This window comes from Furipterus horrens, unplaced genomic scaffold (assembly GCF_987537825.1).
Source record: "Furipterus horrens unplaced genomic scaffold, mFurHor1.1.pri manual_scaffold_4, whole genome shotgun sequence".
Classification (NCBI taxonomy): Eukaryota; Metazoa; Chordata; class Mammalia; order Chiroptera; family Furipteridae; genus Furipterus; species Furipterus horrens.
In genome coordinates this window covers 194,893,968-194,906,986 of record NW_028327174.1, presented here as the reverse complement: position 1 = coordinate 194,906,986, position 13,019 = coordinate 194,893,968, and the positions used below count along the sequence as shown (strand labels likewise).

At 41.2% G+C, this 13,019-nt stretch overlaps 2 protein-coding genes across 2 annotated transcripts; both read right to left on the bottom strand.

Moving 5' to 3' along the window:
• Positions 1 to 315: 315 nt before the first annotated feature.
• On the bottom strand, positions 316 to 1,269 carry LOC150013676 (olfactory receptor 1J4-like). Its single transcript, XM_090275999.1, has one exon. It carries the CDS (start codon positions 1,267 to 1,269, stop codon positions 316 to 318), a length of 954 nt encoding a protein of 317 aa, XP_090132125.1.
• Positions 1,270 to 9,824: 8,555 nt separating this feature from the next.
• Positions 9,825 to 10,807, bottom strand: LOC150013675 (olfactory receptor 1J4-like). Its single transcript, XM_090275998.1, is given in 2 exon segments — positions 9,825 to 9,859; positions 9,862 to 10,807. Coding segments are annotated over 2 exon segments (981 nt in total).
• Positions 10,808 to 13,019: the final 2,212 nt, after the last annotated feature.

The following is a 13,019-nucleotide window of genomic DNA, read 5'->3' as shown; positions in this document are numbered from 1 at the left end:
TGGTTGGTGTGCTTTGTGATCTTAGTAAGTCCTTCATCTCTTCTCAGCAAGAGAAGATAATAGTGCAGGCTATTTAGGATGATGAATCCATGCCTGACTGACAAGGAGTTTGAAGACTACAAGTTGAATGTGTGTTGTGGGCCATGCCATATTTTGGATTATGAAAGAATAAGTGCACAACAAATATGACTAAAGTAAAGGGGATTAGATCCAATAAGGACAGTTGGGAGGATGCTAGAGACACGGGCGGTCAACACGTTATTTTTCAGGATGTCCGACAAGGTCAGTGGGGGAAATAACATGATTAGGTAATTCTCACTTGACAAAAAGGATAGTTTTTCTGAAAATAATTCTCAGAGCCAATTTCATGTCTCTATTTCTTAGGCTGTAGATGAAGGGGTTTAACATGGGGGTGACCACTGTGTACATCAGAGAGGCAACCATGTCTTTGTCAGTGGAGTTGCTTGTTGAGGAGGAAAAGTACAGAACCACAATTGTTCCATAGAAGAGAGATACCACAGACAGGTGGGAGCCACAGGTGGACAAGGCTTTGCAGATCCCTTTGGTGGATGGGACCCTCAGGATAGAGGCTCCAATGAAGCCATAAGAGACCAGGATGCTGCTCAATGGAAAAATGACAAACATAGCTCCTACAGTGAATATGACTAGCTCATTGACAGAGGTGTTTGAACAGGACAGCTTGAGCAGAATGGGAAGGCTACAGAAAAAGTGGGGAATGATGTTGTCAGCACAGAAGGACACCTGGGCCAAGAGGAGGGTGTGCAACAGGGCACCGCCACAGGAGACAATCCAGGAGGCAGCCACCAGCAGCATGCACAGCCCCTCCCTCATGATGGTGGTGTAGTGTAGAGGGTGACAGATGGCCACGTACCTGTCATACGCCATCACTGCCAGGAGAAGATTATCAACACAACCAAAAAGTATGAAAAAATACAACTGAGAAATACACCCTGAGTAGGAGATGAATAAGTGATGAGTCTGCATGTTCATCAGCATCTTAGGGACAGTGACAGATGAAAAACAGACATCAGTGAGGGCCAAGTGGCTGAGGAAGAAGTACAAGGGCGTGTGCAGGTGAGAGTCCAGCCTGATGAGCAGGATGATGAGCAGGTTGCCCAGCACCGTGGTCAGGTACATGCCCAGGAACAGGGCGAAGAACATAACCTGCTGCTCTGGCCGGATGGGGAGCCCCAGGAGAAGGAACTCAGACACGCTGCTCTGGTTCTCAGGCCCCATGCTGCTCTTCATCTGCCGGGGATGAGGATGGTTTGGGACTCTCATAATCCTAGGAAGATAACCAGAACCTTCACATCTCATACTGTAATGCTCCAGGAAAATCACAAATTTTTAACTACATGTTTATTAATTTCTTATACATATATATGTTTGCATCTTTACTCTATACCAGTCTGGTTCCAGAAAACACTGAATCCCAAAAGCAGCCAACAAAACTTCATTGCACAGAAGCAGGAGAGCGTTCACTGTTTCATTCAGCCATTATTTATCGAACATCGAATCTGTGTCAGAAACTCGACTAAGGACTGAGATGCAGCAGTAACAAGAAAAGCAAGGTCCCCCCTTCTAGGAATTTAGATCTCGATGAGCATGGAGGGATAATTTACACACCAGGCAAGAGCCAAAGCATAATATTTACTGTGGCAGAAATAGAAGATGAGCCCAGAAAACTGGGATCAGTTGTTTCTGCCTTAACAAAATGTGAGGATTCCGCGCTGAGGTCCCATTGTTGGAGCGATGTCGCACTCCGTCTGTGTACTCGTAGGGTGCCATTGGCCTACAGCTGTAAACTCAGAGACACTCCAGAAATGGCTGGTCATTTAAAGCCACTCGATGCCAAAATAGCTCCGAAGTCATAAAAGTCCACAGACTCTTTCATAACAACGTTAATCATTTTGGTGAACATCTGGGTACTGGGCTAAGGACTTTATCTATGTTTCCTAATTAAACCCACACATCAGACTTGCATTCCCAGGTATTAAAACCACTTCATAACTGCCCTAAGAATTTGTGTTCTTTCACCTATTTTTGCTTTTAAAAGATAGAAACAAATGATACCAATTCTGTAGACACACAGCAGTACAGTGGGGAACAAAATGGCACACACATATGTGTGTATCTGTGTCTATATTATATGTGATAGTAATGTATAAATTTGGTATATATGTATTACCATTTCCTATACATAAAAGATTACCAAGCATAAGCTACTTTATGGGGTTCAGCCTAATATGTCTGGGAGATCATAACCCATGCTCTGAACCATTTCACATGGAAACTTCCCATTCCTTGGTTAAGGTAGCCAAGCACAATATATTATTTTAGAGCTAAGAGGACCCACAGTTGTCCAAAATTTTCTTAGTCCACTTACTAGATAATTTCATTCCTTCATATTTATATACATTCCAAGTGACACAAATTCTCCAATACATTAAGTTTTTTAAATACAATAAACAATTAGTGAGGGACTCTCTAAGACTGAAAATACAAATGTGATTCTTTCTATTTTGTAGATATAAACTGAGGCCAAGGATTTCAATAACTTTCCCAAGGTCTCACCATTATTTGAAGGTGTTTCTGCCCAATAACTTCTCACAGAAGGGTGCCTGAATTTTATTTTATTTTATTTTTTTGGCCTGGGATGTTTAGTAAAAATAAAGAAAGGGTTGCAAAATTATGAGAAACTCAGTCACACTCGGGTGCTTGAAAATGACTGCAGGTCTGTTTCAAGAAACAGGACATTGCTTACAGTTTGGTTATCTCAGCTAATGGTGCCTCAGAACAACACTGAGGAAATACTTGAGGTCATGGATACAGATCACACACACACACACACACACACACAGTGCTGACTAGTGAATTGTGAATATTAGTTATCTTTTACAAAGTCCTTGTCCTAAGGGAATGTCACAAACATTTATGTACATACATACAAGTCATAAGGAACACACAAACTAATACATACACAACACAAAATGATGGACCACTCACCTACAAACACACTCACAAGGCACACCAACCCACTTGGCTCACGACACATCTGGTAAACACTCAACTTACCACATATACGAAGACACTATACACATATCACCAAAAATGCACAAGACCACAAACAATTTAAAAATCTCAAAAGAAACACACACAAACAACACATATGCACATCCAGCAACACACTCACTCCTACTAATAATGAAAGGCATGCTTCCGCCCCTTCTGACCTATCCCCATCCTGGGGGAAAACAGTCAGCATGGGGTGGTCAAGCCTATTCAGTCACAGGCACACTTGTTAAACCACCACCAACACACTTTGTACATGGTCACACAACATGATTACATACAGAAAACAAACAAACAATGCACCTTCCTGCTCACACTCGAGTGTGTCACCCACAGACACAGCTTGCACATGCAGCAGCACACACTGCTGAGCAGAGGTGTGAGCCCTCTCTGACTTGACCTTGGCTCCTGTGAGGTCAGGCATCTTCCTGCTCAGAAGCAGAGCCAACAGTGTCACCCCTGATGCTCAGCAGTGACGCAAGTCCTTTTGACCACAGGCATGAATCAGCAGTCCCGGATCACATGCCAGGAGGGTGATAATCTGGTCTACATGCACTAAAACAGGGCCCAGGTTAAGTCTAACTCAGGAAAAAAGTCAGGCTGTTAGATACATAGCACACGTATGTGCACGCATAACCTGCTATCAAACAGCACATACATAAGCATACACAATGCATGCAGACATACACACACAGTCATGGACTTAGAATCTCATCTATGAATCAACAACCACACGGGCAGATTCGTCCCCAAGTGCAGATTTCCAGCTCCTCTGACCTGTACTCATCTTTGGTGAGTTCAGACACCATGTTCTCCAGACTGTTGCCCAATTCCTTAGGTTTTCCTTAGGACGTCTCACAGCCACACAATTGGAAGAAATATCTGGGGCCTTGGCACTTCTACAGACTTTCATTTTCCTTAACCAGCGCCAGAGAAATGACTCAAAAGACAACACTTCCTTACTAATAAGAGACTGAGACACCAAGTCCCCAAGCTTCTGGCTAATTTCTGCGTGCCCTTTGGGGAGCTTGTGTCCAAGAGCCAGAGGGACTAGAGTCCTGGGGGACAGTGTCCCTGATTCTACTGATGCCCTGGACTCCTTTCTTCTTGTGCATTGTGCCAGGTGGGACAAAGGATTTTCCAAATTTTATTTTGATATGATTTTAAAGATATAGAAACGTTGTAAAAATGATATCAAGAATTCCTGGAAAGGCCTCACAACATTCTCCAATGGTTAACATTTTAATATGTTTACCTTCTGTGTGCATGTACATATGTTTGTAAGTATCTATGTGTCAGGCTTATATTTTCAGCAGATATACCCCAGTGCATATTATTACAAGACATATGATATTAGTTTTTCTACTTACTGGTGTTTGAATCCTTGATCAATTAAATATAATGGTGTCTCCAAGGTTCTCTACTGTAAAGTTACTATTTTTTTGAAGTTAATGTTTCAACCTAGTAAATACTGGGTCTCATTTGGGTAGATATTTTGATAATATATAAATGTAACTTTTTCCTTATTAACATTTCACCCACTGTATTTGACATTCATTGGTGATTCCTTTTGTTTTACTTTCTTTTTTAAAATTATATTTTATTGATTACACTCTTATAGTTGTCCTAATGTTCCCTCTTTGTCTCCCTCCACCCAGCAACCCCACTCCCTCGGGGAATGCCCACACCATTGTTCATGTCCATGAGTTATGCGTATAAAGTCTTTAGCTACTACATTTCCTACACTGTACTGTACATCCCAATGGCTATTCTGTAATTACCTATTTGTACTTCTTAATCCCCTCACCTCTTAACCCATTCCCCCACACCCCCCTTCCATCGGACAACCATCAGAATGCTCTCTGTATCTGTGATTCTGCTTCTGTGCTTCTAGTTTGCTTAGTTTGTTTTTTAGATTCTATTGTTTTTAGATAAGTATTTATTGCCATTTTGTTGTTCATAGTTTTGATCTTCTTCTTCTTAAATAAATCCCTTTAACATGACATATAATAATGGTTGGGTGTTGATGAACTCCTTTATTTTTTTTGTCTGGGAACTCTTTAACTGCACTTCAATACTAAATGATAGCTTTGCAGGGAGAGCAATCTTGGATGTAGGTCCCTGCTTTATATGATTTTGAATATTTCTTGACAATCCCCTCTAACCTTCAAAGTTACTTCTGAGAAATCAGCGGACAGTCTTACGAAAACTCCCCTCTAGGTAACTAACTTCTTTTCTCATGCTGCCTTTAAGTTTGTCTCTTTATCTTTAACCTTTGGCACTTTAATGATGATGTGTCTTTGAGTGGGCCTCTTTGCATCTATATTGTTGGGACTCTTTGTGCTTCCTGGACTTGCATGTCTATATCCTTCACTAAATTAGGGAAGTTTTCTTGAATTGTTTTTTCAAAATATATTTATAATTTCTTGCTCTTTCTCTTCTTCTGGCACCCCACATGTGAAGATTGGAACACTTAAAGTTGTCCCAGAGGCTCCTTACACTATCCTCTTTTTCTTTTATTCTTTTTTCCTCTTGTTGTCTTTTTATTCCTTATGTTCCAAATAATTGATTTGATTCTCTGCTTCATCCACTCTACTATTGTTCCCCTGTAATGTGTCCTTTATTTCAATTAGTGTATTCTTCACTTCTGACTGGATTTTTTTATGCTGTTGGGCTCCCCACTAAGTTTCTTGTGCATCCTTATAACTAGTGTTTTGAACTCTGCATCTGATAGATTGCATATCTCCATTTCGTTAGTTCTTTCTCTGAAGTTTTTATCTGTTTTTTAATTTGGGCCATATTTCTTTGTCTCCTCATTTTGGCAGCCTCCCTGTGTTTGTTTCTATGTATTAAGTAGAGCTGCTATGAAACCTTGTCTTGCTAGTGTGTTCTCATGCCATAGCTGTCCTGTAAGGTACAGTAGCACAGCCTCCCCTATTACCCAAGTTGGGTACTTGAGGTGCACCTTTCATGTGGCCTGAATACACCCTCCTCTTGTAGTTGAGCCTTGATTACTGTTGACAGGTCAATGGGAGGGATTTACCCAGGCCAGTCAGCTGCAAGGGCTGGCTGTGAACACTGACCACCAACTTCTGCCCTTCCTGGAGGATCAGCTGAGCAGGAACAGGGTGATGATGCTCTGATGTGGTCTGTAGCCATTTACTGAGTGCACAGGCTCTGGGTTTTCTCAGATGGTGCAGGACAAAGTTAGCCACCACCCGTGTTCTTCCTGGGGCCACCCTGTATGAGTTATAGGGCAATCTGACATGGCTGCTACCTGTGCTGTGAACCTAGGCTGGCTGCTGCTAGTGCCAAGCCTGGGGCCACTTAGCAAGAGGTATAGGTGGTGTGTGCTCACTGAGGCTAGCTGTTGCTTGTTTGAGTGGATTTAGGAAGTTGTGAAGCATGAGCCAAGACCAGCCATTCATGTGGAAAAGACAATGTTAACAGCTTGGGTACACCCCATAAATTGGGTGGAACAGAATCTCAGGGGATCTCTAGGACAGGGAAAGAAGTGTTAGCCAGGTCGATGGAGTCTCAGATATGGCACCCACCTCCCAGCTCTGTGGCTCTGTGGGTAGAAGGCTCAGAAAAGGGACAGTGACCTCTGTCTACCTTTCTGCCTAGGAAAAGCTGTCCCACAGCTCTTGCCTTGGTGCTAGACACTTCAGTTCCTCCCAGTATGTCACTGGTGCCTTTCAAGCTGCCACCCGAGTGCTGTTGCTCAGAGAGAGTAAGTCTAAGACTGCGTGGGAGTTATTTAAGAGGACCTTCTTGGCACTCCAGAAGTTTCTTCCTTTACTCAATTCCCACTGGTTTTTGCCACCTGAAGTTATGGGGACTTACCTTCCTGGTACTGGAACCCTGGGCTTGGTTGTCTGGTGTCGGGTTTGGACTCCTCGCTATCATCACAAATTTTTACCCACGACATGTGGAGGTAGGACCGGCCTGTTCCACATCTCCGCCTCTTCTACCAGTCTGGATGGATATGTTTTCTTTAACTCAGCAGTTAACTCAATTTCTAACTGTTGAATTTCATTCAACTCAATTTCTAACAGTTATGAGTGATGATTGTTCTATATTTTAATTGTAATTTTGATGTGGTTGTGCAAGGAGGAGAGCGGTGTATACCTATGCCGCCATCTTGACCACACCGGTGATTCTTATATGACAAAATCATCGCAAATGTAGTAGCCAAATGGTAATTTTTCTAACTCTGTTATTTCTCCTATGTTTATTAGTTGTGTTTTCTTATAAAAAAGGAGTTGCCCTTACTCCCCACTCTTTGTTTTTTATTTGTTTATTAATTATGGACTCCTGAATTTTTACTTATTATTTTCTGAGTTATAATCCATTACTGTAGCTTTGCATTTTGAAGCTTTAGACATGTTTATTGTTTACAAGGATTCTAAATAATATCAGTGAAGCCAACTGGGGAATATATAGAAAAGAAATACAAGACGTAAAAATTAGAAACTAAGAAATTAAAGGAATGTTTACTCATGTGGTGGGTCAGGAATGGGACACCAAGAATGGGGTTTGGTAAGAGTATAGATATTAATATATAAGATATAAATTTCCATCTATTTATAATTTTAAAACTCATGGGTTTGAATTGATATCTCCAGGTCTAGTTTGACACCATACAATTTTCTGCAGCTTCTTCTTTTCCAACAAAGTCTCTTTCCCACAACCGTGAGGAGTCACTGCCTTTTCCTCAATGTTTACTTACCTGCTGAATTTTTGGACATGGGAAAAATTTCAGAATCTTGAACTCCTACCACTGTTAGTGACACATTAACTACATGCAGCCTAAGACTTTGTTTCCAGTTTATGTTTAACTGTGAGAGTATATAGACAAAATTCTGGATACTTATTTTATTCTTCTCTTTAGTCTAATATGGTATTAATTTAAGATACACTTAGGTTCACTTGCCTTCTTTACGCTATTTTGCTTTATGCACCACCTCATCTATTTATTTTCTGGTGTCAGAGGACAATATAGTCATAACTATACTAATAATTATACTCATCTCCCTATCTCTTCTATCCACCTCCTCTAGGTGAACCATCTCATTAGTGTCTGTTTTAGTCGTCCTGTGTTTCTGTTTGCTCAAATGGGCAGATTATGTATACTTTATTTCCCCTTCACTTTTATATAAATTTCAAAGCTGTACATGCACTTGTGCACATAGCTTTTTTCCCATTTAACAATATATCCTGATGTATCTCCATATTGATTTATATATATTTTTGTTTTTATTTTTTCACAGTTGCAAAATACTCTATTTCAGTGATGCTCTACAGAGTATACTTTAGGAGTCCTAGAATGAAATATTGGTGATGAGTCTCCTAAGTGCCATGAATTGTATATCTCAAATGGCTCAAATGTTCAATATCATGTTTTGTATTTTAAACTATGACTTAAAAATAAAAAGAACCCTGGCTGGTGTTGCTCAGTGGATTGAGCACTGGCCTGTGAAACTAAAGATCACAGGTTCGATTCCCAGTCAGGACAAATGCTTGGGTTGCAGTCCGGGTCCCCAGTTGGGGCATGTGCGAGGCAACCAATCGATGTATCTCTTGCACAACGATGTTTCTCTCCCTGTCTCTCTCCCTCCCCTTCTCTATAAATATTAATAAATAAAATATTTTAAAATTTTAAAAAGAAAGTAAAAGTAATCTCTGCATATAGCACAGACAAGAATTAAAAAATAATAGTAATGTGTGATTCATAATAGAGGAATAATGAAATAACAGTATAAATAATTTTCCAAAGGGAGGAAGACATGAGAGAATAAATGTGAAACAGATGTATCACAGTTATATGAAAAAATAAACTTACATATATTATGATTACATTAGATGTCACTAGATTAATAGCTCCAAAAAAATAATAATTGGTGCTACACATAAAAAGAACAAAATCCAACTTTACATACACTATTAAAAAAGGACACCTCACTGACACTGTGGACACAGAAAAGTCTAACGTGACAGAAAAGAAATGCCATGTAAAATTTAACATGAAAAGCTGCATCTTTACCTGATATCCTATAGTAATATCTGTATCAACATCTGTATATACCTCTATGTCTACAGATATGGATATGAGGGATCAACATTAATATGAGAAGTACATGAAGTATTAAGGCAGGACACATTGCTAGAAATGTCTCCTAATTTTAAATGAAATAGTGTGCTGTTAAATGCAACTTTTTAAAAGTCTTTCTCTCTTTTGCTAAAAGTTTTGCTCTGTAGCACATGTGACTTTTCATAGTATAATTATTCTGATCATGGCTGATTGCAGTGCACCAACATGATGTCATTGAATGTGAGTTGGGAAGACGTGCACACAATCAGTGTGAAGCCAACAAAAGCTAGCATAAAAGAATCAGTACACACACAAAAAAAACGATGTTCACCAGGAGTGGATCATGATGCCAAATCAGTGTGTCCTCAAAACACAGCATAAAAATACATGAGCAAAAATGGACATATCTCAATGGAGAAAAAGACAAATTCATAATTATAATTGTACAACATGCTTCACAAATTATTTTGCATATAATAAAAGGTAATGGACAAGGGAAAATATTAATTAGCAATAGAGAATATAAACAATCCAAGCAGCAAACCTGACCTAGCTGACATATTAACAGCACTTATACATGACAATGGAATGCAAATTCCATTAAAGTTGTATGAGAGATGTCAACCATACAATAATGTTAGGAGATGAACCTCATTGTGCTCCTGTAGTAAGAGGATTTACTGATTGCCGCTTAAAGAAGTTAACCCTATCGACAAACATTTCTAAGGCCTGTTTTATGTCTCTGTTCCTCAGGCTGTAGATGAAGGGGTTTAGCATGGGGGTAACAACCATATACATGACCGAAGCAATTATGTATTCGGAATCCCATGATGAGGGCAAGAAGTAAACACCAGCAATTGTCCCATAGTATAAAGACACCACAAAGAGATGGGAGCCACAGGTAGAGAGCACTTTCAAGAGTCTCTTAGTGGAGGGTACCCTTAGAATGATGGTCCCTATGCGGAGATATGAGCCTAAAATTATAAACAAAGGCAAGAATAAAAGCATTCCTCCCTCGGTGAAGCTGATCAGCTGATTGAGGGAGATATCTGAGCAGCTCAGCTTCAGGAGCACAGCAATGTCACAGAAGAAGTGGGTGATGGTATTGTCAGCACAGAAGGACAGTCTGACCAAGAGGAGGATGTGCAAGAGGGCACTGCCACAGGAGACAATCCAGGAGGCAGCCACCAGCAGCACACACAGCCCCTCCCTCATGATGGTGGTGTAGTGTAGAGGGTGACAGATGGCCACGTACCTGTCATACGCCATCACAGCTAGAAGGAAATTGTCAAGACCGCCAAAAAGTATGAAGAAATACAACTGAGAAATGCATCCCACATAGGGAATGGATCGTTGCCGAGTCTGCATGTCCATAAGCATCTTTGGGACAGTGACAGATGACAGAGAAATGTCAGAGAAGGCCAAGTGGCTGAGGAAGAAGTACATGGGCGTGTGCAGGCGAGAGTCCAGCCTGATGAGCAGGATGATGAGCAGGTTGCCCAGCACCGTGGTCAGGTACATGCCCAGGAACAGGGCGAAGAACACGCCCCGCTGCTCCGGCCGGATGGGGAGCCCCAGGAGGAGGAACTCAGACACGCTGCTCTGGTTGTCCCTCCTCATGGTCCTCCTCTGTCAGCTGGGGACAAAGGAGGTTTGGGAATCTTCAGGATCCTAGAAACACAACCAGGACCATCATATCTCATACTGTGGGAAAACCATGAATTTTTCCTTTAATTTTAATTGTTTACACTTGTGCAGTTTTCCAATGTTTTTCACTTTTCCTGCCTCCCCCTTCCCTCAGGCCATCACCACACCAGGGGTCAGGCATACATGTTCTTTGGGTGATCTCTTCGCCTCTTTCTTCCACTGCTTCCCTCCCCCCATTAATTTCTCATACCTGTGGATGCCTGCACCCTCAGTCTATCCCAGTCTGGTTCCAGGGGATCATTGCACCCCTAAAGCAGCCAACAAAACTTCATTGCACAGAAGCAGGGAGGCGCTCATTGTTTCATTCAGCCATTATTCATTCAACATCAAGTCTGTGTCAGAAACTCTACTAAGAGCTGAGATGCAGCGGGAACAAGAAAAGCAAGGTCTTCCCTTCTGGGAGCTGAGAACTTGATGAGCATGAGGGATAATTTCTACACCTGTCCAGAGCCAAACCATAATAATTCACTGTGGCAGAAATGGAAGACGAGTCCAGAAAACTGGTATCAGCTTTTGTGCCTTAAAGTAACGTGACACTCCAGTGCTGAGGCGCCATTGTTGGAGTGATGTCACACTCTGCCTGTGAACCTGCCAGCTGCAATGTTTGGGACACTCCAGGAATGGGTGACCATTTAAAGTCTTTTGATTCCAGAATAACTCTGAAATCAGAATAGTCCACAAACTGTCTTTTTCATAATAATGCTGACCATCTTTGGGTCATAAACACTGTGTTGAACACTAAGTTAAGGGCTTTATCTACCTTTTATAATTAAATCCAACAACAGCCTTACATTCCCAGGCTAAAAAATTCTTCAAACCTATAGTAAGAATGAATGTTCTTTCCCCCCTATATTAGCTGTTAGGAAATAGAAACATAAGTGATATAAATCTTATATGTATATATAAACTGTATGTAGTGCCATTTTCTATAGGTTAAAAATATAAAATACTTTTTAATAGAGTCAATAATATCGTTGTAACTCTGTATTGTGACATGTCGTTACTAGACTTACTGCGGTAATAGTTATTTAAATGTTGAGTCACCATTTTGTAGACACCTGAAACTAATACCATATTGTATATCGACTATAATAAGAATAAACTTACAGGGAAAAATTGTCAAATATGTACATCAGTCTACTATGTCTGCATGATCAGAGCCTGTGCTCTTAACTAGTACCCATGGAAACCTCCACCATCATTGGGAGACCCTGGGTTACTTTAGGGTTGCAAGTAGTTCAATGTTTTCTTAGATCCCTACCTAGATAGTTCCATTCATTTATATGAATGTGTTTTCCAGTTGACGAAGACCATTACATTCAATTTCGTTTTTTCTAAAATACATATTTATTGCACACCCAGCAACACACTCACTGCATAAGTATCACACACCCTCCTACTAATAATGAGAGGCTTGCTTCCGCGCCTTCTGACCCATCCCCATCCTGGGGAAGACAGGCAGCATGCGGCTGTCAGCCTATTCAGTCACAGGCACACTTGTTAAACCACCACCAACACACTTTGTACATGTCACACAACATGGTAACATACAGAAAACAAACAATACACCTTCCTGCTCACACACCAGTGTGTCACCCACAGACACAGCTCGCACATGCAGCAGCACACACTGCTGAGCGGAGGAGTGAGCCCTCTCTGACCTGACCTTGGCTCCTGTGAGGTCAGGCATCTTCCTGCTCAGCAGCAGAGCCAACAGTGTCACCCCTGATGCTCAGCAGTGACGCAAGTCCTTTTGACCACAGGCATGAATCAGCAGTCCCGGATCACATGACAGGAGGCTGATAACCTGGTCTACATGGGCTAAAACGGGGCCCAGGTTAAGTGTAACTCAGGAATAAGGTCAGGCTGTTAGATACATAGCACATGTATGTGCACACATAAGCCACTATCAAAGAGCAAATAGATATGCATACATAATACATGCAGACACACACACACAGTCATGGACTTTGGTCTCATCTATGAATCAACAACCACGGGGGCAGATTTGTCCCCAAGTGCAGATTTCCAGCCCCTCTGACCTGTACTCATCTTTAGTGAGTTCTGACACCATGTTCTCCAGACTGTTGCCCAATTCCTTAGGTTTTCCTTAGGACGTCTCACA